Genomic DNA, 27352 nt, shown 5'->3' on the forward strand with positions numbered 1-27352 from the left:
CAACGATTCTTGTTGATTACAATTCAAGTGTTCCAAATAGTAACCACTATGCAAAATGTTAATGGTAATAGAAGAAACTGAATGAAACTTTTACCATTAACTAATAACTCATACAAGGTGATAGCTAAACAAATTTTAATTTCTTTACATTTCACTGATTTTACCTGTACAGATTAATGCAAGAACCTTAAAAGAAATACTTATGTATAAAGAAATGGGATATAGTTGTTTTGTGAAACAATTCTAAATTCATGATTACTTTAAAATTTAAATGAAACACATAGAATTATTTTATGTGTGTCGGATGATATTTACCTTAGGCATTTCACTGTCAAGAATGGAATCATCAGTGGCATGCTTCTTATCACGTACATAGCGAAGAATACATGAGCACAATAACACAATGAAAGAAACTACAAATAAAACAGAAAAAAAACAGTTATAGCATGTTTTCTAACATAATTCATTTATAATTTCAACTTTAATTTCAACCATAAAATTCTAACAATCACTCTAAAATATGCTAATAATGAAAGAAAAATGAAATATCTTGTCAGTTACATTTGTAATGTGGTCTCAGAAATAAAGTAATGCCCCCATCCTATCCACCCACTCACAGCTCTTAAAAAAGAAACAAAAGAAAATATTTAAAAATAAAATTTTTTAAACCTATTAAGCTATTTGGAAAATTTTTTAAATGACTGAAAATGCAGTAAAGTTGTTGAAAACAATTTCAATCACGTAACAGTTTTAAAAACTAAAGTATATCATCATCAGTAAGATGAATTTCTCTATTAACAAAGGAAAAGATTCTGATTTGGCAGTCTATTTATATTTTACCAAGTACAAAAATATAATAAAAACTTAATTTATAATATATAAGTGAAAAAATTGCACATTGTCTATCAAAACACAAGTTTTTTCTACATACTACCAGACTAATCAGATTTATAATCTAATGATATATTCTCCAGATGGATATTTATAATAGTTTTTAATTTGGACTAATGCTTAAAATGTTGAAGTTACATATTGGTTATTTCTGGAGAAATTAATTTCAAGAGATAAAGAGTGTACACTTGAGTTTGATGGTTAACTTTATTGTCACACAAAAATAAGTTTCCAGTTGTTGCTAACCTATGCCCTAGAATAGGGAAAATACTTCTGAACTACTTTCTACATAGGTAAAAAACAGTTTTATTTATTCTAAACTAAATCTTAGTTCCCTCTTTCATGAACAGCTATCATAAAGAAGTTCATAAATAAATTACAACTTTAGTGAGAAGTTGCAAGTTACTTGGTGACCTTCACTCAAGCCAGAGTCAAGGCACACTCTGTAATGTGGTTCACATCAGAAGGGGCATCCAGTCATAAAAACATGCCAAAGAAGACATTGGAGATCACTGTGGTCTCCCGACTTGTTAGATCCTGTCAATCTGTCCAACACAAGCCAGCATGGAAGACATATATTAAACAATGATGATGAAGAGGAAAGGTGATTAGGAATGAAGTCCTTTATAGAACTGATTCATTACACTCTTATTTAGAGATACTTTTGTTGAATTCAACAACATTAAATGAAAGTTTTTAGAAAACTCATTGGTTTCTTAATCAATAGAATATAATTTACTACAGTGACCTGTGAATATTTTATGGAATTAATAGTGAACCTATTGGGTTTTCCTGAAAACTTTATCCAAAAAGCCTGAAAGTGTAGCCTGTGTTGTGTCTGTATCAAAAGATAAGTCGCTCATCTGCTATTCATTAAAAAGTGAAGGAAATTGAAATACGATGATTACTTAATGCATTTTATATATATACTTTTCCTCAGTCAAATCGTCCAACCCATGCTAGCATGGAAAGCGGACGTTAAACGATGATGATGATGATGATGATACTTTATGCACAATTTTATAGACTTAATACATAGCACTCATAAAATAAATATTCGCTCTTATTTTTCCATTTTTCCCATAATCAGAAAAAATTAGATTTTAAAATTTACATGGTCAAAATTTCATACCAAGAAAACAAAAGTTTTATAGTAAAAAAAATTATTTTATATGTAAAATATAGGGGTCACAATTTCATGGGGATAAAAATTTAATGCAACATGGCATACCCTGAAAACTACATCGTTGCTAAATTATAAGCCAAGGCGATGAGTCAGAACCAATACACATTTCAATTTGCATACACCTTTTAATCCAATATTTATTTGCAGACTATTTTCTTTGTGTAAGTTTTTCCTCTTCTTTTCCCTTTTTGTCAGTGTTGATAACTTTGACTCTCACATCAGAAAATTTTCAAGCCCTTGAGAATGCAACATATAGCTGACCATGGCCAAATACAGGTTCAGGCAAGAACAGCGCCACTTCATCAAATGTCTGCCCTTGTGATTCATTGATAGTCATTGTATATGACAGGCAAACAGGAAACTGGTTTCTTTCTGGAATGGCAAGTTTGGGATGTGCATGCATTAAGTGATAGGTAATACAAAAAGCTTAGCTCAATTTTTAAAAACATTACTTTTCACTATGCAGTCACCATCGCCACCTCCACCACCATCTCTCTCTCTCTCCCTGCCTTCAGAACATCACCCCTCTGCTAAAATTATAGTCCTAACTCTTCTTTGTATCACTGCCTTCAACCAACTTCTTTAACCGTGTAATAAATATTACATCCCCCCTACCACATATCATGGATGCTTCTCTGTCTTTTCTCTCTCTCTCTTTCTGCCTCACTTTTCACCTTATACTCTTTTTCTCTAATCACATGAAAGCGTTATTGATGGGCTAAGTAATGTAATGACAAAAAGAATTATTATAAGATCTTCTCTTTTACTTGAATATATTTAGTTGCATAAATGCAACAAAAATCAAGACTTACTATTTGTTTTCAATGTCCTTCTGGGGTTTTATATAAATACAGTTTAGTCCAGTTTTTACATTACATGTCTTTTTCAAACTCTTTTGTTCATATTTTTGACTTCTTTAACAGACACCTTAACATCATTTTATTTGAAATTGTCATCAAATCACATTGGAACTATTTTATACATTCTACAAAATATGTGATATGCTTTAATTGGTCAGGAGTTACCATCCTTAGACTGAAAAACTAGAAAATGCTTATATAACATCTCTATGTTTGAAAACCCAACGTAGACATCAGCCTGATTTACATTCACAAATTTATCTATGAATGCCAATATTTATGAGAGTGCAGAGGACGACATCATACAGATCAATAACATGTGTCCGTGGATCAAATTCTAATAATATTGGACTAGATATATAATGCTCAAACAAAGAAATAAAGCATTACTCTATAAAGGAAATGCTTTTAGCATAAATGGTACCCACCTTCCAATTAAACATTTCTCATCATCTTTTTAACATCCACTTTTCCATGCTAGCATGGATTAGATGGAGTTTAGGGGAAGATTTTCTACAGCTGGATGCCTTTCCTGCTGCCAACCCTCAGCTGTTTCTAAGCAAGGTAATATTTCCCTACAGACAGATATGTTCTCATAGAGTATTGGAAATGACTGACACTGCTTGTATGACAGTGGAAGTCATATACAACTATTACATAATGTGAACACACCACACATATATAGCTCAAAGGTCACAAACAACAACATAAATTCAAGGTCAAAAAGAAACACAAAGTTGGTATTAGTTTGACACTCACGAAATGGGGATATAAAAGGAAATGTCTTTAAGGTTTTGAGTATTCACTCTTCTTCCTAAAGATTGGATGGATAAGGGAAGAATAGAATAGACAAGGAAACTTGAGTGAGTGTGTGTGTGTGTGTGTGTGTGTGTGTGTGTGTGTGTGTGTGTGTGTGTGTGTGTGTGTGTGTGTGTGTGTCATGGATTCTCCTGTTGAATTTAATGCATATTTTTGTTTAAGCTCTTATGACATTTACAAACAAATCCACAGATTGGACATACAAATGGTTTGTTATACAAAGCGGCTGGCCTTTGTCATTCTTTAAGAGGATCCAAACAGCTCAACTCATAGTTCTTTATGGTTTTATAGCAAGTTCTCCTCCACTCACTGCAATTCAATGCATTTTTTTCAAATGTTTCTGGGAGAATCTTTATCATTTTCAGGTTAGCTTTGAACTTATACCTGTACCTTAGCCATGGTCTTCCTATACTTCTTTCATCATGGAGTTGGCTTTTGGAATTCTGCTGCCACTCATTTTGATGACATGATCAATCCATCTTAATTAGGATTGCAAAAGAAAAGATTCAATACTAAAAATTTTACCTTTAGAAATTAGGTCATGTTCAAAATTCTATCATTCAGGTTGTACCTGCAAATGCCCAAAAACATCAAGCTGGTTGATATGTGAAAAATAGGGCACCCAAGATCCTGATCCATATGAGAGAATAGAAAGGACTACAGCTTGGTACACATGAATTATTCTTTTTAATAAGATTCCTATCTGCCCCACAGACAATGGTAAAATTTGACAAAAGCATTTGCAGGTTTGGCAATGCAGTTTACTATTTCATCACCAAGAGAGGCAGTTAACTTCACTCTACTTGGCAAATATATGAATGTCTTTACATATTTCAGGTTTTTGTCATTGATGATGGGGCTATTAAGGAACGGAAGAACTGAACATTGCAGTTTTATACCTCTGTAGGCAACGCTATTTGAAACAGATTTCACAAGCCCACAAAATATTTGTTGGGAATCAATGACAGTTGATTCGAACATTCTCAGATTTCACAAGCCCACAAAATATTTGTTGGGAATCAATGACAGTTGATTCGAACATTCTCTAACAATCTAGAATATTCGAAGCAAAAGTGATTAACTCCCCCTTTGCTAATTTACTATGCAAAACTTCTAAATAATACGCAGGAGGTCACTAGTAGCACATTGCCTATTTAAGCATGCATTCCTGCTTAAATCATTCTCTCTCCCCTTTCTCACTTCAAGACACAACGAGTCCACAGAGATGAGGGCCAGGCACATGTATGTGACGTCTAATTCCTGTAGTAGCTAGCTATGATATACTATGTCTAGTGCCTGCAGAAAGTAAATCATGTAGCTTGAATTACTTCTATTTTATTCAATGTTATTGTGGAACATAGCAAGTTATTCAAAGCCCTTCCTTCATACCAGAAATCTTTATTGAACTTTGTATACTCACTGTACACATTCATTTATCATGTCGGAATAAAACCTGGAACATGAAGCTATTCACAAAGGATGTGTGTTATTGTCTTTTACTGCACAGAGGTATTTAATGGTTACTGGATTTATGACACTGTTCGTTTATTGAAATGTTAAATTTTTATTAGTGATTTCTCACGCTAAACCTCTGATTTGCTTGGGGGTGGGCTTTGTACACCACTTTGCTCCTTAGGACAGATAAGGAGCAAATCGATTTGGATTGCATTCACTACCAAAAAGACATCTTTCAGGGTGAGAGCCTATTAGTGTTGCCTTTTGCCCTCTCATTAAACCCACTATCATACCTGCTCAGAAAACATAATAACCATAGAAATGGATCCAGAAGTATTTCTCATCTTTTCTTTGTCAACATCCTGAAACTGATTGGGCCAAATAATGACCACATAAAAATGCAATTGGACCTTATAACTCAATTTTCTGAAGACATCAGGATGATATTTCCTCTGAAAACCTAAAAATGAACAGCTTGACAATACACCCTCTACAGCCAGATGGCAATTATAGGTATCTTAGATAAGATGAGAATGTCAGATATGATGAACACATAAATAAGGATAGGACAATGAATGAATACCTTGAGAGAGTAAAGAGAATATGGCCATTAGAGCCCTCAATATACAACAAGCATATTGCCCACAACACCTTTGCAATGCCTATCCTCACACCTATGAACTGGTCACCAGAACTCAATGAGATGTTCAAACTTGCAAGCTGCTCAGTTTTACAGGAAACTTCAACATTAATGGAGATGTGGATAGGCGACAGAATGGTGGTCATAGTCTCAATCTATATTGATGTCCTATGAAGCATCTATTGTGATACTGAAACAACATTTGCAGCAGAGGAAAGAGATCAATAACTATCTTACCCAAGTTTGTGACCATGAAATCAACAACAAATTTAGGTAGCTAATGTACTTGAGGGGAGGTGTGAAAAAAAGGAGCATTGACAAAATCTACTCGTATTTATCAGAACAATAGAATAGAAAAAATAGCCTAGTTCACTGAGAAGATAGTACATGGGTACTTGGTACATAAAATACAAACCATAGAAGAGACTGATCATGTCAAAAGCTTGGCATGGAGTACCAACAAGTTTATGACATCCTACTTTGAAGGTTACATCCATTCACCCAAGGACAAGCAATCCTTCACAAGTACCTACAGCATGAAAGGCAGAAAACATTGACAGACAACAAACATAAGCTGTGCAAGACCAAGACTGAAGACATCAACCACATTATTGTCAACTGTGAGAGAATGTCTTCCAAGTATTATCTTCCCATAAGGCATGATGTAGTGGCCTGAATAGTCTGGAACATGAGAATTAAAAAAACACTTACAGACAAGGTTGACCATATTGAGACAAATGGGTCAAAAGAATATTAGTGGAACTTAAAAATCAAAGCAGCCACAAGTTAAAATACAACCAGCCAAATCTGTTGTGTGGTGCTAGAAAGATAAAAATATGTTCAGTTGTGGAAATCAGCTGCCCTCTGGACATTAATATGGTTAGAAAAATACAAGACAAAGAGAACATTTATGGACCAATGATAAAAAGTCTGAAAATCCAGTACCCAAGCCACACTTTCAGTTTCATACCTATTTTTATTGGAGCAACAAGATACATACCAACCTGTCTGGAGTAAAGTATGACTGAATTTGGGATCTTGGGGAAAGAACGCAAATCCTAAATTCAGACACTACAAATGATCACAGTATCTGGGACTATAAAAATCTGCAAGTCCTTCTTAAAATTTAACCCTTTAGCATTCAGATTAATCTGTCACGAGTAATGCTTATTTGCTCACATTATTTTGAATTAATCAAGGCGGCAAGCTGGCAGGACCGTTAGCTTGCTGGACGAAGTGCTTAGCGGTATTTCGCCCATCGCTACGTTCTGAGTTCATATTGCACTGAGGTTGACTTTGTTTTTCATCCTTTCAGGGTCAATTAAATAAGTACCAGTTACACACTGGGGTCAATGTAATCAACTTAATCCCCAAGTTGCCCTTGTGGCAAAAATTTGAAATAATTATTTTGAATTAATTAGGTTCAAGAGAGATGTCCACAATATTTGCTTGTAAATTTGTTAATTTTTTACATAGAAATTTGAAATTTTGTTAGTGGATGCTTAAATACCAGTAGTTTACAGTTACATAATTTTAGCTGATCTAACTTTTTGGACAAATACTAAAATTGAAACTCATAATGTATCTTACTTGCTTGGTTTGTTTGCTACTAAAATTATCCCAGATGTCAACTGTCAACAATTTTGCCACTTTTCAAGATGTGGTACATTAATTTGAATAAATTGGTAGAAGATTTTATTCTTTCTCTATATTTCATTCAAACATTTTCATTGAAAATAAGTACAAAACTGTTTTACTAGTTAATATACTATTGGTTATGTACTCTTATACAACTTAATGAGTACATTTACATAACAGAATGCACCTAATAAAAAAGCTCATTAACAGAGGAAATAAAAGTGAATACAAGTGTGTAATATACTAAAAATTAAAATGTATTTCTCACATTCATATACTATTTGCAATAAAATGAAACGAATATATAATTGTATTTCTGTCAAACTAGAAAATATAATTAAGCCATATTTCTGTTATGGAATTGTCCAAAGCACCCTCTACACAAGGGTACTTGGCATAAACAAAGTTTCGACCTGATACACTAAGTTTTTCCTTTTTGCAATGAACACAGTCTACAAACTTTCTTTCTTCTATTTATTTTTTTTATTCTGTGGAAGTTAATATTTTCTCTGTTGACATCCACCTCAATTTTGCTTTTCTCCTAGTTATGTGCTTTCTGCACATAACTGAGATGCAACATCAGCCCAAAATTTTATGTGATAGTAGTCCTTCAATGATGGAAATACCTTGTGGCTTTTTATATAATATATAAATTAACAATACTTAAATTAACTAAAAACCACAAAATGTACCTCTGCCATTTCTTTCCGGGTCATCCAACTGAGTAGTAAGCCTGATACTTGTTGGATTTATCGACACCACCCATATATCTAGTATATGAAATATTTACTGCGGGTTCCCCCTCGGCATCAACACCAGGTTGTTCATTGGTAGACAAAAATAAAATTTGTTTTTCGTCCCTGTAAAAGTGACTGGCAAATTTTCTTTTGCATCTTAAGAACGTCTGCTCTTTTTTTTAAATCGGTTGTTTTAATTTCATAGCGTAGCCATTTGCAATTTCTCATCACAGTACTACATGTGTAAGTGCATACACGCACAAGATGTTCCCATCAAAGCCACTGAAGAAAAGAGGGATGGTCAAAATACAGGTGTTGGTGTGAAATGGTTCAGTTAAAGACCATACATCATACCCCAATGCATTTGGTCTGTCTCCATTATATTTTTTCCCCATGTAGACCTCAAAATTTGCACAATACCCTGTGTCTGATTCACACATCTCCCATACCTTGATGCCCCATTCAGTGAGTTTAGCAGGCATGTATTGCCAAAAATGTACCCTACCCTTATAGCCTACCATGACTTCATCTACACTAAGATTTTTCTCAGGCAAATACATGATTTTATATTTTTGTAGAAAGTAAATCAATAATTGGATGCACTTCATATAGGTGATTGTAGTTTGATTCATTCTTGCTGAGGGCATTAGCAGAATCAGATAAATGTAAATACTGAGATGTCTTCGAATATCTCATTTTTGAAATAATACTAGATATATATGGATATATACTGTACCTTGCATTGGAAATCCAGTAGTTCCACAGTCAAAGAAACTGCTTGATACCAAACATAATGTTTATAGTAAAAAAGCTTGCATTTCTGCAGTATTGGTTGGCTGCCATTGTGGATCAGGTCTTCCACAAATAGAAATCATGCACTGGGTATATTTATTTGTTTCTTCTGCGACAGTTTTGAAAAAACCTTCTGATACAAATAAAAATAAATAGTCCAATGAATGGTTGAGCATCAGGAGATAGATTGTGTTATGGACCAGTCTTTTCTGTGAAACCTGGAATTGTGGTTGATGTAATTTTCAACCATGTTGCCATAATGTTTTGAATATCATCATTTTCATTACTTTCATTATCAAAATCTTCTCCCTCATCTGACAAAAATTTATTAACATCAATATCAGATTCGTCTGAAGACAAATCACTGTTGTTTCCTTTTACATTTTGTATGAAATCAAGAGGAAAACCTTCAAAGTCAGAAACTTGTTGATGCCATATTGATAAATACTAATATACATACTTCACTTCAAATGTTGAAAAAATCATGTGGTCTCAAAGACTTCACAATATTTATACTTGAATAAAAGCAGGAAAGGCTTTATCTCACATTATCTGAAAGTTACAAGACTTCAATAATGTGATTTGTTTATTTTTTAAGCGATTTTGTAGAGAAGCCAATTACAGCCAGATTTGGCCAGACTGAATGCTAAAGGGTGATGGTTTTAAAATAAGATGCTTTCCTTCACATCCTTGCTAAGCAGGTGGCTAGTCAAAATTTAGTCTAAATTAAAAAGAGAAAGAGAAGAATGAACAAAAGTACGTACATGCATACATACATACTTCAGATCAGTCCGAATATGTTAGAGAGATATTTCAACCATTAATTTTCACTGAAGGCAAAAAAGCGGTAAATAAATTGCAGTGCTTGCAGTTCAAAGTTGAAATCTTACAATAATTTTAAAAACAAACAAAATGATCTCCACAAACTCAGCACTTCCTGCATGCTGTTTTTGGTAACTGTTTGTGGATTGTATGTTATACTGGCTCTATAATAAATCAATGATCTCTAAAGTTATACAGTAGTAGTATCAAAGATTAAGTAACCCGTCCTGATATGCAGCCTCTCTGAAGATTCAAAATGTTTCATTAAAAAATTGCATTCTTTATAGGATAAAAAGCCTAATAATCTTAAAGAGGAAAATGGATGATAAAGAGGGACGGGGCATTCAACTATATATAAACAGTTCTACATTCAGTCAAAGCATGGAGACAGCAAATTAAGTTAACATCAACAGATTTCATTTTGAAATAGTGAAATCACTTAGTTCAGATGCTTGACACCAGAATGCCTACAATTCCTCTCCATGAAAATTACATTTTCACCTTAAAAAGCCTGATAGGAAAGCAAAACCAAATATTTACAACAAATTACTAAAAACAACATGACAGTATTTTAGGTTAAAATGATAAACTTACCCACTTGCTCTAAAGACATAAACTTTGGAGCATGTTGGAAAAATATGCGTGCAGCTTGTGGATTGCTTTCTATCAGTGAGATAATCCGAATGATTTGAACTTCAACTGTTTTATCAAGTGGGAGGAAATTGCTGAATATAACTTTCATAATACGTCTAGCTACAGGTTGAGAATCAGTAGCCAACCGTGCAAGTAAATGTTCAACAGGTACAATAGACCAGTACTAAAAAAAGAATATTTATAAGCATTAATCAATAAAAAGAATATATAAAAGCTTCTTTTAATAATAACCTACAAAAATTAAAGGACCAGAAGCAATCAACTTTAAAATTTCAAATATATTAAGGTGCTATCTGGAGTACAGGTGACCACCATATCATGTATTCTTGATACACATGCACACACAAACTATAGAAGCTTCACTAAATACAAAATAAAAACCTAAATGAAGCATACTGACAATCACGTGTAAAAAAAACTGAGGGAGAACAGAAGAAAGTGATATGAGCTGGAGGGATTGGCAGTAGTAACTTAGAGAGGATGGGGGATTATTGCAAGGAACAGGTGAGAGGGAGGAATTTGTGACAAAGTTTTAAAAAAAAGGAGGAATAGAAAAAGTGAAATGGTGATAAAGTTGTGTAAGGCGGTAGTCTAGGCCAAGCCAAAATTATAAAGTGCAAGTAAGGACAGGTGTGTGGGAAAGGACAAGAATAAATTAGAATGGAGAGGAATTGTGAAAAAGTCACTGAAGGAAAGAGAGATGTGAGAGTGTAGAGCAGTAGGTTAAAGAGTTAAAGATGAGAACGGGTGTAGAAAAGGCAGAAAAGCAGCCAGGGAAAGAAGCAAGAAATAGAGACCAGAGGCTACCAAAGAAAAGGAAGACCACCATGTGCATGTTGTGAAAGCATTGTAGATGGGGAATCAGTGGAGATGAAGAGAGAAGGGCAGTGGAAAACAGTAGATAGATACAACAAAGGAAAAAAAACTAGCAGGCATCCTGAGAGAGATAAAACTAAGAAGAGGTGTTCAGTAGTAATAAAAGTAACTTGAGAGAGAATGTGTAGCAAATAATGTAGAGATAAGAGTATGGTTTTTGTCATAACCTCCAAGGGATGTAGCATCTTCAGCTCAGCCTAACCCTAACCCTTCACCACTTTGTTCCTTGATTTCCCGCTTCCACAAGATCCATTAACTTTGAGGACTCGATACTTTCTTATACAGCATTCATCTTCTATATACATCACATACCCATACCAGCAGACCATCCTCTCTTCTACACTTTAGAGTCTTCTTACAGTTTACTCTAAGCTATGTATTTTTCTCTTATCTCATTTCTACTCTGGCTTTCATGTACACAAACAGTACATTTCCATGAAAGCATATCATCTTTGTCTCTTTCTAGTTTTTATAAACCTTCTGCATTCAAGGCCTATGTCTCACAACCAAGTAGCATCACAGTTCTAACACAAGCACCATACAATCTGCTGTTCCTGTTTAGAGAAAAGGCTTTAGTTGCCAGTCATGCTAATAGTTCCCTGAACTTTTACCAAACTGTTCTTACCTTGACTGCTATACTTTCAAAGCAACCACTTCCATACCATTTACATTTCTTAAGTAACAAAAGCTTTTGACAACTTCTAGTGACCTATCCAAACTCATAGTTCACCTATCACTTATGTAGCTAATTTTCTGTTAAATTGCATATGATGATACTATAGTTCTTGTGTTCAAAGCTAACAATGCATAAATATATCTTCTACCAATATCTACCAGTGAAGTATATAAGCATCAGTAAAAAACAATATCTTGAGATATTTGATTTGTTCTTCATCAAATTACTGATCCTTTCCAGTCAGTCTTATGATCAGAAAAGCAAGTAACCAGTGATTTATTTGTTAGAAACTTGAAAAGCAGGCAAAAGTCAAGTAGTAACAATTCATTAAAAAACAAACTGCTTTTTGAAGAGATGTTCTCACTCATGCATCTCAGTTGTTTCATCTAATAGTCCTACAGGCCATCACAGAAGCACTTAAGACTGATTAGTCCTACAGATTATAGTCCTACAGGCCATCACAGAAGTACACAAGAACTCCTATATGCTGATGATCTAATTCTGAATATATATATATAGAATTAGAAGAGGAATTGGGGAGAAAATTTCAGGCACAAAATTTCCTAAGCCAACAATTGATAGACCTAAACTAAGCAAAGTTCTTAGCAAGTTGGAAAAGAGACCAAACCCTGGTACATCATCATCATTTAACATCCTCCTTCCATGCTGGCATGGGTTGGATGGTTTGACAGGAGCTGGCCAGGCAGAAGACTGCACCAGGCTTCTGTGTCTATTTTGGCATGGTTTTTACGGCTGGATGCCCTTCCTGACACCAACCACTCCGTAGAGGGGCTGAGTGCTTTTCACATGGCACTCGCACAGGTGAGGTCAGTTTTGGCATGGTTTTTACAGCTGAATGCCCTTCCAAATGTCAACCACTTTACAGTGTCGACTGGGTGCTTCAGGGAAATGGCCTTTCTCAATATGCTGAAAAGGAATAAGTATAAACTCATCTCTCACAGCAGCTCTGAGATATCACCTTATTTTTCATGATACCAGTACCATTTCACTTGGTAGTTATTTTTCAGTCATTCATATTGTTCTTTTCACCCACACTTTATATTAATTCATCCAGCTTGCCACTGAACTAAAGTATTTCTCATCATGCCTTACACTTACCCCTCTCCCCTTCTCTTTCTCTCTCTCTCCCCCTCCTACACCTGCAGCCTTCCCAACCATGTCATCTCTCTCTCTTGTCCTCTTGGCAACTGTATCATCATTACTATCCTGCTACTCTCCTCCCTTCACTCACTCCTGCATTTCTCTATCTTCCCCAACCCATGACTCATCAGTCACCAACCCTTCAAACCTACCCATTTTTTACACTTGTGCTTCCCATACAATCTGGCAAGCCCCCTCCTCCTCCTCATACACTCACTTCTACTCACTTTGTGCCTTGAAAGGCCACCTGGACACCTTATCTTCTATTGATCATTCTCATTCTCTCCTCTAAATGTGAGTTGTCATGCAGTTCCTCTAATATTCTAACTCTCACCTAGCATAAAGCTAACAACCCTCTTCCTTGGAGTTTGTAGTCTTATGAGCTTCATGATGACCTCAATGAATGCTGGTAGCTTGAAAAAAGCATTCAGTACACAGTGTAAAGTAGTGAATGTTAGGAAAGGCATCCAGCCATATAAACCAAGCCAAAGCAGATACTGGAGCACAAAGCAGTCCTTGGATCCATCAAATTCTGTCAAACTGCTCAACCCATGCCAGCTTGTTACAGGAACATCAAATGATGATGATGATGAAATTCATTGGAAAACAGATAATCATCATAACTAAATTATTGTTTCAAAGTAGCATTATTTCGATGAATCTACAGAAGTCATTTGTTCCAACTACAAACAGGAACTAGAAGCGAAGAAAATAATCTTGTATTCATCCCACCTGGTCATGTACAAAGCACAACAAAACCTTCCAAGTCACAACAAATAGTAAGCCTCACAATCACTAAGCAATCTCACATCTTCAGAATAACAAAAACTGCATCCTAAAGATTAGCTTCCCACTTTAAGGCTAGGAAATACTACTGCTCCTGTTAGTTGCTAACTCTCTACTAAACACATATGCAATCAACAATGGAATACTTTTCCTTCATATAACACTTTGCTACTACAAACATATAATCTCCTCTCAGCTTATTGGCACAGAATCACTAATGCATTCCAAGCTCTGCCTGCCATTACAGTAGCCTTTTACTCATAGCTGGCTTGTCTTGTGCTATTTTCAGCAGGCTCACATAACTTTTTCATCTGTCCCCTTTTCATCACTTACTCAGCTCCAGCCTAGGCTATTTATTAACCATTAAATCTAATCCTTTCTCCTTACAATATCAACCTTGTAGATTTTTTATCTCTGGTCACATTTTTTCTACAGAAGTTAACTTGCAAATATTCAAGAGCATCAACAGCTTCAACCTCACTGGGCTCAGAGAGCATAGAAAAGCTGTAGACACAATCTCTCCCTCAAAACCAATCTATTAAGAGATAAAAGAAAAGAAAGCTAAAGTAAGGACAAAATGCCTTTTAGAACGATGAAATGCAAGTATCAGATTTCAAATTCATAATCAATGGACCATGAATAACCAACTGGCATCCCAACTTTTCAATTAGTATCCATTAATGCCTCAATGAAAAATGTAAATAAAAATATACAAATCAAATGACTCTTATGAAATGCAATATGATATAAAATGGTAATGAGCAAGAACTTTGATGTTACCTTAACTTTACGTAAACCTTTTACTTTTATAAGTAGATTGACCATAGCAATACGGACTTTCTCTGATGAGTCATGAAAAAGATTCTGGAGTTCAGGAAGAATGGGATGTAGAATCAGATGGCAATAATGACAGTTAAAAAGGAGAACAATACCCTGCAAAAAAAAACAAATAAACAATTAAGCCTAAATTTTTCATAATAGAATTTATTTAATCATGCTTTTCACAGTTACAAAATCTGCAAAAATAAAATCCCTTCATTCCAAATCTACTAATATTTATACTGTAAACCATCAATAGTATTTTTGAACTATACTATATGTCTTTATCCAGCCTTTAACACACTCATGCACACACAAAAAATCTACAAGTTTTGACCATTAGTTATTTTAGGCAAGTATAATCTTTAAATTCATCTTATTTCTTAAGACAGGTTACAGCTAGCAGAAGCTCTCAAAGTTCTCTGAACAACTGTATGGTTTCTTCCCATTTTTCTTGGCTTGTCTCTACTATGAACTGCTAAAAAAATAAGCAAACTTCTCTCAAGTCATACCTCATTGTATTCAAAAAGAAAGCACACTGGCTAATGTAATATGAGACAAGAAAAGTTGGTCATGTCTGTAACATCTACTACATCAGAGCTGACCTAGGGATAAATAACAATAAATCACTTGGGAACATGAAAGCAGCACTAAGTTCAGGGATGCTCATATCTATCACATGTTGACTAACTCAGAGGTTTGACCATGCCATTTCCTTCTAAATCTTTCTCTGCTATAAGGGCCTTCCTGTGTCAGCAGCTGCCACAGTTTCATTCAATTAGTGTTAATCCTTTGAATTATACATCAATGCAACTTCTCACCTGCAAAAACATATTGTTTCAAATCAACTAATGTTTAGATGCTTTCTCACTTTTACTCCAGCTTTCACGAGCATCAAATTTCAGCCCTTTCTTATCTAGTTACTACCCTCTCATTACAACCTTCCACACTTAACACCAGCTAGGAATCAAAAACAATCTGCTATTTTTTATAAACCATCTGAACACTTTGTTGCCTTGTTGTTAATCACCCTTGTACATCTAAAATCCTAATTTGCACTTCTTTTGTGTTAACTGGTGACACTAAATTCACACTTACTCTCTTCTATAGAGTAAACAAGGCCCATTTCCCAGCTAAATAGCACATTAGTTATTGTCTTGTTTGTATTCTGATAACACCACTGTATCAGAAGAAATGATTCACCCAAAAATATATTCCTGCACAACAAATATTCAGCCCATCAAAGAAAGCCCAAAGTCACTCTCAACTGTCATATTACATTTTAGAGATTTTTCCAAATTAAACTGACTAAACAGGTATTTTCAAAGGAGCTTATAAAGGAGAAACTGAGGGCCCCCTAAAGCTCAGGTCAGTGAGTGGAAAAGTGTTTGTGTGTGCATGTGTGTGTTTTGCATGAAAAGGAATTATATATTACTAAGGAATGAAATTTCTATAAATGCTAGATAACTAAAGTAGAAACTTAGTAAAATTAAGGTGGCAGTACAAATAGCACTTGCTGCCAACCTAATTAGTAAGACTAGCACTGATATCAGCTCAACGTAGCTGCCTTTAATGACAAATAAAAATAATTTATGATTGTAACATTAAATGTGCATGTGTCAGTTGCTTAATGGATAAGAGCATTGATTTAGCAGATAATATTAAATTCAATCAGGTTCTATTACCTAGTGATGACTGACAGTCAAACCAATAGAAATGAAGTGTAGATGTATACATAAAGAAATTTTTCATCTTTAAACAGTTTAAAAAATAATAATCCTGTTATCAATAACTTATTTGGACATTTAGGCATTTGATCGTTAGGCCTTTTGATCTTACTTTACTTCAATTAAGTCTGCAATGAGAACCAGGCCATAAGCATACACAATTTTCAAGGACACTGAAACTGTTCTATTGAAGAAGTCACTCTAAACTTTCATACAAGCAGTAGCACACCATTATCTTCTGAAATAAAAAAAAAACATCCAATACTAACCTTTAGCACTGATTCACGCACTTCAGCAGAACTATTGTCCCATGCTAAGTCTTCAATTAAAGTTGTAATGTAAGTTCTGGTTACTTCTTTTGGTATCATTTGCCAATAAGCAGATAAGATTTGACAAACTCCCAAAACAGTACGACTTCGAATTGATGGACAGGGATCCATTAATAAGATCTATATGAAAGACACAATTAGCAGAAATGAGAGAGAACATTTAGTATTAAAAGACAGTTTAAAACTTAAAAACATGCTTATTTTACTGTCACAATTTAGATTAAAATAAAGGAGGAAGATGACAGCAAAGAGAAAGGTGAACTTCATTCCACTAAAAATTTCATATTGCATCAAAAATATATATTCTTGAGCAAACAAAATTATCTTAGAATTTATAACTAAAAGTTATACAGAGATATTAAAACTGAAGTATTTCAACCAAAGAATCTTCTACAAGGTAGTCAACCAATGAAGGAAGTTATTAGTGGGAAATATGTATCTGTCATTTTTTTTCTTATTGCTATGTTTTCAAAGTTTGAATGGGTTTGTGTTAAGCAGACCTTTATTTCTTCTTTGTTGCAACAAATTCTCTTACATTTCTATTTTTGATGTTAACTGAGAGTTCATAATCCCAGTTGCTTGTGTGTGTGTGTATCTCTCTCTCTCTCTCTCTCTCACCTTCCTTCGCTCTTCCCTCTGACTGGGTAGCCATGTAGCAGTACACCTGTTTCTGCCTGCATTCTTGTCACTCATCAGCACACCAGCTTCAGTTCTCTTTCTTGTACCTCTCTCTCTCTCCCCCTCACACTTTCTCTCTCTCTCACTGAGTAGCCATATACCTGTTTCAGCCTATTTCTCTGTCACCTTTCATCATCTGACACCAGGTCACCTGCTCCAATGCCCTCTCTGTTATAGTAGTAAGATATCTGCGTCTGCCTCTTTGTCATACTCTAACCTTTCATCATCTAACACAAGTCTTTTCCTCAAATGCCCCTGTGCCTCTCAAAATTCCTTGTCTTGCAAGTTATTTGGTGACCCAGCCAGTACTGGTGCCACATAAAAAGCATCTAGTCCACACTGTAAAGTGGTTGGCATTTGAAAGGGCATCTAGTTGTAAAATTCATGCCAAAACTAACCTCTGCTAGTGCCACATACAAAGCACTGAGTCCACTCTGCAGAGTGGTTGGTGTTAGGAAGGGGCAGCATCCAACCATAAAAACCTTGCCAAAACAGACAGGAGCTTGACATAGAATTCTACCTAGCCAGCTCCTGTCAACCATCCTACCCGTGCATGCATAGAAGACAGACATTAAACAACGATGATGATAATGATTATATATATATGGAAAAGAAAATTGCAACAAAACTGATAAAACTTTTTTAGCAACTGTAGGGTATTCTTTCTGAATAACAATCCAAAATGAATAAATAGTTGACTCAGTGTGCAAGATTTTTAAGTCCAAGATTATTGAATAAAGATGCCAATTCCTCTTTTTCAGATAATTTAAAAGGAATATTTATGAAAGGACTTTGAACCCAAAGCATACTTTTCTATGCTCAGTGATAGAAAATGGAATTCAATTTTTTTCTTCCATCATTGTCAAATGATCAACTACAATAGCAATCATTTCTTCTTAGCAACTTTTACACATCCTCATCATCGTTTAACGCCCGCTTTCCATGCTAGCATGAGTTGGACGATTTGACTGAGGACTGGTGAACCAGATGGCAACACCAGGCTCCAATCTGATTTGGCAGAGTTTCTACAGCTGGATGCCCTTCCTACTGCCAACCACTCCGAGAGTGTAGTGGGTGCTTTTACGTGCCACTGGCACGAAGGCCAGTCAAGCGATACTGGCAACAGCCACGCTCAAAATGGTGAATTTTACGTGCCACCTGCACAGGAGCCAGTCCTACGGCACTGGCAACGATCTCGCTCAAATGTCTTCACACGTGCCACCGGCACAAGTGCCAGAAAGGCGACGCTGGGCACAGGTGCCATCGCAATTTCGCTTTCGCTTGCCCCAACAGGTCTTCGCAAGCTGAGTTTAGTGTCCAAAGAAGGAGACGACATTGGCATGGGTGCCATTTCCATTTCACTTGCCTCAACAGGTCTTCGCAAGCAGAGTTTAGTGTCCAATGAAGGAAGGTACGCATAAGTGGGCTGGCTACACCCCTGGCAGAGGCCTTGGATTTAGGTCTCACTTGGCTTGCCGGGTCTTCTCAAGCACAGCATATTTCCAAAGGTCTCGGTCAGGAGCCATCGCCTCGGTGAGGCACAATGTTCAAAGGTCGTGCCTCACCACCTCATCCCAGGTCTTCCTGGGTCTACCTCTTCCACAGGCTCCTTCAACTGCTAGGGTGTGGCACTTTTACACACAGCTATCCTCATCCATTCTCACCACATGACCATACCAGCGCAATCGTCTCTCTTGCACACCACAACTGATGCTTCTTAGGTTCAACTTTTCTCTCAAGGTACTTACACTCTGTTGAGTATGCACACTGACATTACACATCCATCGGAGCATACTGGCTTCATTCCTTGCAAGCCTACGCATGTCCTCAGCAGTCACGGCCCAAGTTTCACTGCCATGTAGCATGGCTGTTCGTATACATGCGTCATACAGTCTGCCTTTTACTCTGAGTGAGAAGCCCTTTGTCACCAGCAGAGGTAAGAGCTCTCTGAACTTTGCCCAGGCTATTCTTATTCCAGCAGCTACACTTTTAGCGCACCCTCCCCCACTACTGATAGCGGAAGCTATCAACTACCTCTAGTTTTTCTACCTGGAATGTGGCCAAACTTGTTTTCTGCACATGTTCAATGTTTATTGCTCCTGAACATCTGCCACATACAAAAACTAACTTCCTAGTTAACCTTCCTTTGATATTGCTGTATCTCTTATGTGTCAATAGCTTGCACTGGGTACATCTTATAGAGTTTCTACCTACACCTTCAAAATTGTCAGCTTTTGTGCTATCCTTCCAAATTGCAACTTTTTTTTTACTGAAATCAACTTATCTGTCAAAGAGAGAATGTTTCCATATCCACTTTGCATATTTGTGCTCACAATATTAACATATTCACAGAACTATTCATGTTTTTCTTTAAAAAATGTAAATAATTCTTTCTGCAATTCATAACATCTTACTTTTTGAAAGTCGTCTGATTTCTGTAAGTAATTGCACATGCTGGGAATTCATTTCAAGGCGAATTTGTTCAATGGTTAATAGCCCGCGCTCTTACCCACTGCGCTATATGCGAATGGGCATATAGAGTAAATTTTAGGGCTTGCAAACCTAGTATTTTATCTTTTCTTAATACTGGCTCCCATATTACATTCATATCTGCACTAGGTCTGCTTAGGGGGTTGTGTTCTAGCATATGTGCAGCCTCTTTCAATTTTCATATTTTCCAGTTGTGTTTTCTGTCGATTATTTTAATTTCATTTCACAGCAGGAAGTGGTCTTCGTTTTTCCATACATGATCGGCTATACCTGATTTTTCAACATCCACTTGTGTCAGTTTTACGATGTTCCTCTACCCTTATTCTAAGGGGGTTGCATGTTTCGCTTTTGCATAACCTACTACAACAAAAATTAAAAGAGGCTGCACATATGCTAGATGAAAACACCTACCCATCCATTATAAATAATGTACACACAGCTGTAAGCAACTAAAGATACATCACTAATGGACCTTAGTTGTAGACCCAATCTTTATTATATGGCTTCAGCCAAATTCAGCTATATATGCCTCTCACACATACGTACACACACACACACACACACACATATATATATATATATATATATATATACATGTCTCTTAAAGGATAGAGCTCAAAATCAATGCATTGAAGATACTTTATTGCAGCAACAATTATAATAACAGAAACAACCACAATAAGCCAAACCTATGCCGTCGATTATTCTTTCACCCTCTTGGATGATGTGTGTGTTTTGCTAATAATAGTATTGGTGATGGCAATACTGCGACCCTGATGAGATGGAGTATCCAGAAATTTGTAATATGTTGTAATTTGTTACAATATTTTACGAGACATCTTATGATGTGGTTTATTTTTCCGGGATACCCTATTGAAATGTGCATAGGTTTGGCTTATTGTGGTTGTTTCTGTTATTATAATTGTTGCTGCAATAAAGTATCTTCAATGCATTGATTTTGAGCTCTATCCTTTAAGAGACATGTATATATACATATATATATATACAAAAACTCAACTGTGAGTTTTTGGCTAAGACTGTTAACAGATACTATATATTTTGTAAAATTTGTTTTATAAAAGTATATATTTTATATATATATATATATATATATATATATATATATATATATATATATATATATATATATTCCCATAGCTGCCAAGTCATATTTCCTATATGTTCATACATACAGATATTAACTTCTCTTCCTGTATGCAAGTTTACATGTCTGTTTATAAACATGGGTAGATTATGAAATTAACAGATTACACACACAGCTAGACTCAACAACATTGAAGCACATACATTTGCATATATGTGCACATACAAGTTAGGATGTTACTTAACCTCACAGACATAGTGGCTATCTTTATTGAATGTATGGAAATACAAATTTTGACTATGTCGACTTATACTTTAGTTTATTGTTTATAATTTATTTACCTAGGTAGAATATATTTGGTTTTGTTTATTTAAATATTCACATTTCAAAGCCTATTATCACTGCTGATGTTGTCGTTTTTATTGTTGTTGTTTTGATTGTAATTAACAAGCAGTTTACTTTAATATTACATTTAAAATTTGTCTAATAGTTAATATTTAAATAAGAGGCAAAGACTAAAAAAGACTGTACAGACAGGTAAGACTGTGTGGTAAGAAGCTTGCTTCCCAACCGGGAAGCAAGGTTCCAGGTTCAGTCTCACTGCATGGCACCTTGGGCAAGTGTCTTCTACTATAGCCTCAGGCTGACCTTGTGAGTGGAATTGGGAGATGGAACTAAAAGAAGCCAGTCATATGTATATATATATATGAGTGCCTTAGTGTCTGTGTTTGTCTCCCACCACCGTTTAACAAAAAAAAGTATTAGGATCAATTCATTTGACTAAAGATTCTTCAAGGTAGTGCCCCAGCATGACAGTAGTCTAATGACTGAAGTAAGTAACAGATAAAAGAAATGCATCTATTGCCACCCAACCACTCTCTTTCGCCACAAAATCCAAATAAAATTTTCCATTGCCCCCAGGAGTCAATACCAACCACTTTGGAAAGCACTGCATTACATTAATGACATTATGAATTATGGTAGTAAGTTCACTTAAGAAGACTGCATAATCTGCAGATATCATATTATAATTTTATAAATTTATTCATAAATTTAGTACCTTATATGGACAATAAATACATATTTGCTAATCTAATGCATAAACATTTTATTCTTGACAAAACTCACATCAAAAGCATTGAACTGATTTTGAAGTAGATCATTGTTTTCTTGTATTCCACCAGCAGGATTCTGGATGGGAAACGCATCAATAAAGAGAAACAATGAATTGAGACGGACCACAGAATTAGCTGCCTGAAAAAACAGAAAAAAAGGAAAATTAGTTGCTGGTTTTTCTCAAAAACAAAAATGCAAACATAAAAGCTTTACAAAAGTTTACCTTTAAAGACCTCCATAAAAGTGGGGCATAGAGACGGTGTAACATTTCAGCAACTCCTTTCTGTTTTTTCTGCCTGTGTATGTAGGCTATAATCTAAAACATTACATAAACAAAACATTATTTATAAAGAAATTATTTCATTGTCACATTTTTTATACATATCATTTTAAGTAGTTAGATAGCAATGATGGAATGCTATAGTTCTTTCTAGGCTTCTACTCTAAATAAAGCAAATCATGAAACAGTAAATGAACACTTAAGAAATATCTTAGCAAAGAAATTATATGTAACAGCACAAAATATTTTCTTTAATACTACATACTACAGTCCATTTTAATTAAACAAAAACAATCGAGAATAAATATTTTAGTAATGTTTGACTATACTTAAATGCTAGTTACATCCTGTCATAATAATCTTGTTGAGACACGAACCTAAACAGATATGAATCAAAGCACCATAAAATGACACATCCATAAAAACAAACATTACTTTTGAGATAATTGTTGGCACCATGCACAATATATTCTTATTTATATAACTTTTTATACAGCTAGTGATTAAAACAATGCCTTTGAGCAAAAGAGAGTCCTTCGTATGGCTGAAATCCTGTCACAATTCAATGCTATTTTAGCACTTGCAGATACTAAAATAACATCAAACACTTTACAGAAATTAACAATTCAAGTATACAAGTGATTGTGCCATTAGTACAGGTACATATTGCAAGTGAATATGTATAATATTAAAATAAAAGATGGAAGTAAACCTTACTTTTCTCAAATCTTTCACTAATTGAATACCAGATGCATGAATTGCATTGTACATAATATCTTGAATGCTTCCAGTTTCAATTTTCTATAATGAATGGTAAAAGATTTTACAGACAAAAGCAATTTGAATTTTATACAGCAAAAATTAAATTTATACTTTGATTCTTCAAAATAACTAAAATTAACTCAAACATATTGCTAAATATGAACTAACCAATTTAGCTTCTTCATTACTCATTTGCCAAGCACGGAAATAAATCGGTCCATATTTTGGAATAAAATTTCTGTTAAAATATAAAATCACAGAATATATGAGAACAAGCAATATAAACATTAAAATAGTTATTTCTCATTCATCATATCTATTTTCCCTTAGCCAGATGGATCTAACAAACCCAAACAAAATCTTTCATTACTTAATCCATTATTTTATTACTCGAATTACATTCATACGAAAAGATTTATAAAATTTACTTTGATAGCTCACTGGCTGAAACTTGTAGAAGACTATTTGTACAGGAGCACTGAGGACTAATGTTAATGTTGAACATTAGAACAAAATAATGGTATATCACTAGTTATTCATTTGCCTTTTATGAAGGCCAAAATATGCATCAACAGCTGTTACCTTGACTACTGCAGTTAAACAGAAGCATGTACTTTCATCAAATTTTTAAAATCATTTTTATCACAGCCACTAACAGTGTTCAACTGACTTTTTTCATCCTAATGTTGAACTAGAATAACTGAGAGGAAAATTTCATACCACACAAAACAGGAATTCACAATACAAATACAATAATTTTCATCATTCTTCACTTTCATTATAGTAAGTAGCCATAAAACACAAACTGACCAGCCGAGGTGAAAGAGAAAGTTATTTTAATGGAAAGAAGAAAGGATTTGCTTTGAAATATGGTATTTTGATAAAACTGTGTATTAAGCATACACTCACAATTCAACTTTTGGTCAATGTTTTGAGCAACTAAACAGTAACAACAGTATATTATTCTAAAAACAAATAAAAATTAGGAAAGAAGGAAAAAATAATATCTAAAATACATATTCAGACCATCATGCACAACTAAGAACAGTCAACTGCTTGACTTTTTGTGATTAGAAATTGTCCTCAATGGATGATCGGTTATATTCCCTGCAGCAATAACAATGTGAACTGATTTGAAGGTAATCACCAAGTCTTTTTGCAGCATTCATAGAATGGCAAGCATAGTTAACATCATTTCTTTTAAAACAATTGTTGATGGTGTAAAAAAATGTATTCTAGCTTTAAATTCTATATTGGGTGCTCAAAATTATCCATGAGAAATCAGGACTTGTATACATCAAACTAATTCCACCTTACTTGTTGCAACAGATGTCAATACTTATAACAGAAGACAAAAATAGATGGTAATTGCTCTAGTTATCAACCACTGGATGATGGAAGGCGCAGTATAAATCAAGAATAGACAGAAATATCGCCAATAAAAATATTCCAAAATGCTTAATTGGTTGGTTACTTACATGCCACATGAGAAGTCAATTGAGTCTAAACAACCATCACCATAACTGAATTAGCACCCACACTCCAAACAAACTTGATCACTTCCTCATCTCCTACTCCAAACTTTACCAAACTACACTAACTCTGCATTTGTCAAATGTGACTGCATGCCTAATCAAAGCCACCTATCACATTCACAAACAGTGCAATGTCCATTCCCATCTCACAAACCCTATGGCAAATAAATTCACTAACTGGTCAGAACTCCATCAGTTTTGTGCCAACTATTCCTTGCAGCAAATTATTCTTCACTTTGACACTACCCATTCTACGTGAGCAGTGGCTGAAAATATCTTCATAGGTATTTCTTTCACATTCCTGAGGTAACCAACATCTACAACCCTAAGTTTCCCAAGTGGTTCACACACACAGAACAGGCAAGGAACACAGCCTATGGTACTTTGAGAAACTTACATACCTTTATGAATTATAAGTCTTTTACCCATCATCGTAATTCCAGCAAATAGTAAAATATGCCTTCTTCATGCAAGCTCTTTCACCTCCCAAAAAGCATCAAGTGTCTTGCTAAGAGGATCTGTACCAACTTCGCAGAATCTTCCTACTCACCACTTGTCAAATAAAATAGCTCTATAAGCACCAATCCCAGAAAGAAATCTTCCACATTTGCTACTCATCTTACTTCTAACACTCAACAATACTCCTCTTCAGTCCCACTATCATATACACATATTCGTTAAGTCTAAAATCACAACTGCTTCTGACAACGTCCATTTCATTATTGTCAAACATCAACACATCCACAGCGTGTTCCTATACTTTAAAAAAAAAAATTTTTTCTCTACATGGATTTATCTGAATCTTTGGAAACTCACTATAGTATAGCCCATCCCCATACAGAACATCTCTGACTCAGTCAACTATAGACCTATAACTCTCATTTCCAACATCACTTTACATCAGCAAAGCATTCTATTATGTCTCACACAAGAATCTCCTAGCTAAGCTGCCTGCTTACAGGTTTCATCTGTCTCTCATTTTCTTGTCAGTTAATATTGATGGAGCTTTCTTGATCAACTCTGTTCTAAATTATGTCCCCTTCACTCATCTTCCAGTATAATAACCTACTTGCTATCATTTCCAACAATGCTCACTTTATATTAATAATACTACTCTTCACATCTCATTAACCTTCTGCATAAAAACCTTATCCACATGTGATCTAGAAACCTTGCATCAAACCTACACTACCTCGATGAAAGCATGACAATCTTATCTCTATAATTAGCACAAAGACACAATCACAGGGCATATCAAGGAACATCATTGTACCTCACCATCTCTCATCTTGAACAATACTCAATTAAAAAAGTTATAACAAGTGCTGACCCTCACATTTGGGACAATGCTGTTGCCACATACCCAAACATCTTAGATTACATCCTAAAGAAAGCATCTGACTAATAGGTAAAGACTCACTCACTAAGATACTTCATTCAACCTCTCACCAATGAATGCACTGTTTTCTCTGCTCAATTTACTAAGAAGGCCTCTGTTGGAACTACATAATTGCATACCACTTCCATCCATATCCACTTGACACCTATCTCTGCTTCTTTTGTCATCCATATGGCCACACTTCTCCCTTCATACCTAATCCTTTTCCTCCTTCCCCCTTCAAACTGACCAACCTTCTGGAATCCCTTTTCTACCCACATTTATGGAGCAGATGAGCTTAAAGATGCTCAAACTCAATACCAATTATATTAATCTTATCAGTTTTGGGGAGCTTGTGAAGATCAAAAGTATAACCTCTTCCACCTTTAAACTGTAAAAAAAAAATTAATAAATAACTATTTTATCAAAAAGCAGTAACTATTAGCCTAAAAAGTCACATTATGTTTTGCTAGAGAGTACTGCTCTTATAATAAGAATGGTTTACAAAAACGTTCAGAACACTGATCGGCAAATACCCAACTGAAAATTCTGACCTGTATTGTATGGGGTCATCCCAGAAATAATGCAGTTTTTTTATACTTCTTTTATATTTCAAAATTAAGATAAACAAAGTTCTTTTTAATCTAAAATATACTCTCCTTCATTTTCTACAATGCTCTTTCATCTATCTGGTAGACTTGCAAGACCCTTCTTCTAAAATTCATTTGTCTGTAATGAAAAATGCTCCTCCAGTACTGTTCTGACCTCGTCTACAGAATTCATATTTTTTACGTCCAAATGATTTTGAAGACTGTGGAATAAATGATAATCAGGAGACATTGTCTAGTGAATATGGTGAGTGGAGCATCATTTCCCATTCAAAATGCAACAGCCTTTGGAATGTCATCCTCGCTGTATGTGGCCAAGCATTATCCTGATGGAAGGACACCTTTCATCTTGAAACCAAAGATGGTTGTTTTCCTTCTAGCGCTGACTTAAGCTGCTCAAGCTGCTTGCAGTAGATCTCCTTTGTTATACGTTTGGTTTGGGTTTAAAAGTTCAAAGTGCACTAAACCTTTCATATCCCACCAAACAGATGTTATGTGGGTGAAAACCTCCTTTAGCTTGGGGAGCCGGTGT

General features: G+C 35.0%; 1 protein-coding gene across 6 annotated transcripts in view; it reads right to left on the reverse strand.

Annotated features, from left to right (window-relative positions):
* Positions 1–27352, reverse strand: part of LOC106881212 (condensin-2 complex subunit G2) — a 241358-nt gene that overhangs the window by 152479 nt on the left and 61527 nt on the right. For 4 of the 6 annotated variants that reach the window (XM_089351031.1, XM_089351030.1, XM_089351029.1 and 1 more), the window contains exons 7-14: positions 23468–23537; positions 23255–23338; positions 22481–22573; positions 22270–22395; positions 16809–16988; positions 14774–14926; positions 10435–10657; positions 316–413 (exon numbers count right to left, since the gene is read on the reverse strand). In XM_089351031.1, coding sequence (XP_089207157.1) covers positions 316–413; positions 10435–10657; positions 14774–14926; positions 16809–16988; positions 22270–22395; positions 22481–22573; positions 23255–23338; positions 23468–23537 — 1027 coding nt within the window. The remainder of the gene's footprint in view (positions 1–315; positions 414–10434; positions 10658–14773; positions 14927–16808; positions 16989–22269; positions 22396–22480; positions 22574–23254; positions 23339–23467; positions 23538–27352) is intronic. The other 2 variants (XM_089351034.1, XM_089351033.1) reach the window with 1 other exon arrangement.

Source organism: Octopus bimaculoides, chromosome 4 (assembly GCF_046866305.1).
Source record: "Octopus bimaculoides isolate indiv1 chromosome 4, ASM4686630v1, whole genome shotgun sequence".
NCBI classification, from domain to species: Eukaryota; Metazoa; Mollusca; class Cephalopoda; order Octopoda; family Octopodidae; genus Octopus; species Octopus bimaculoides.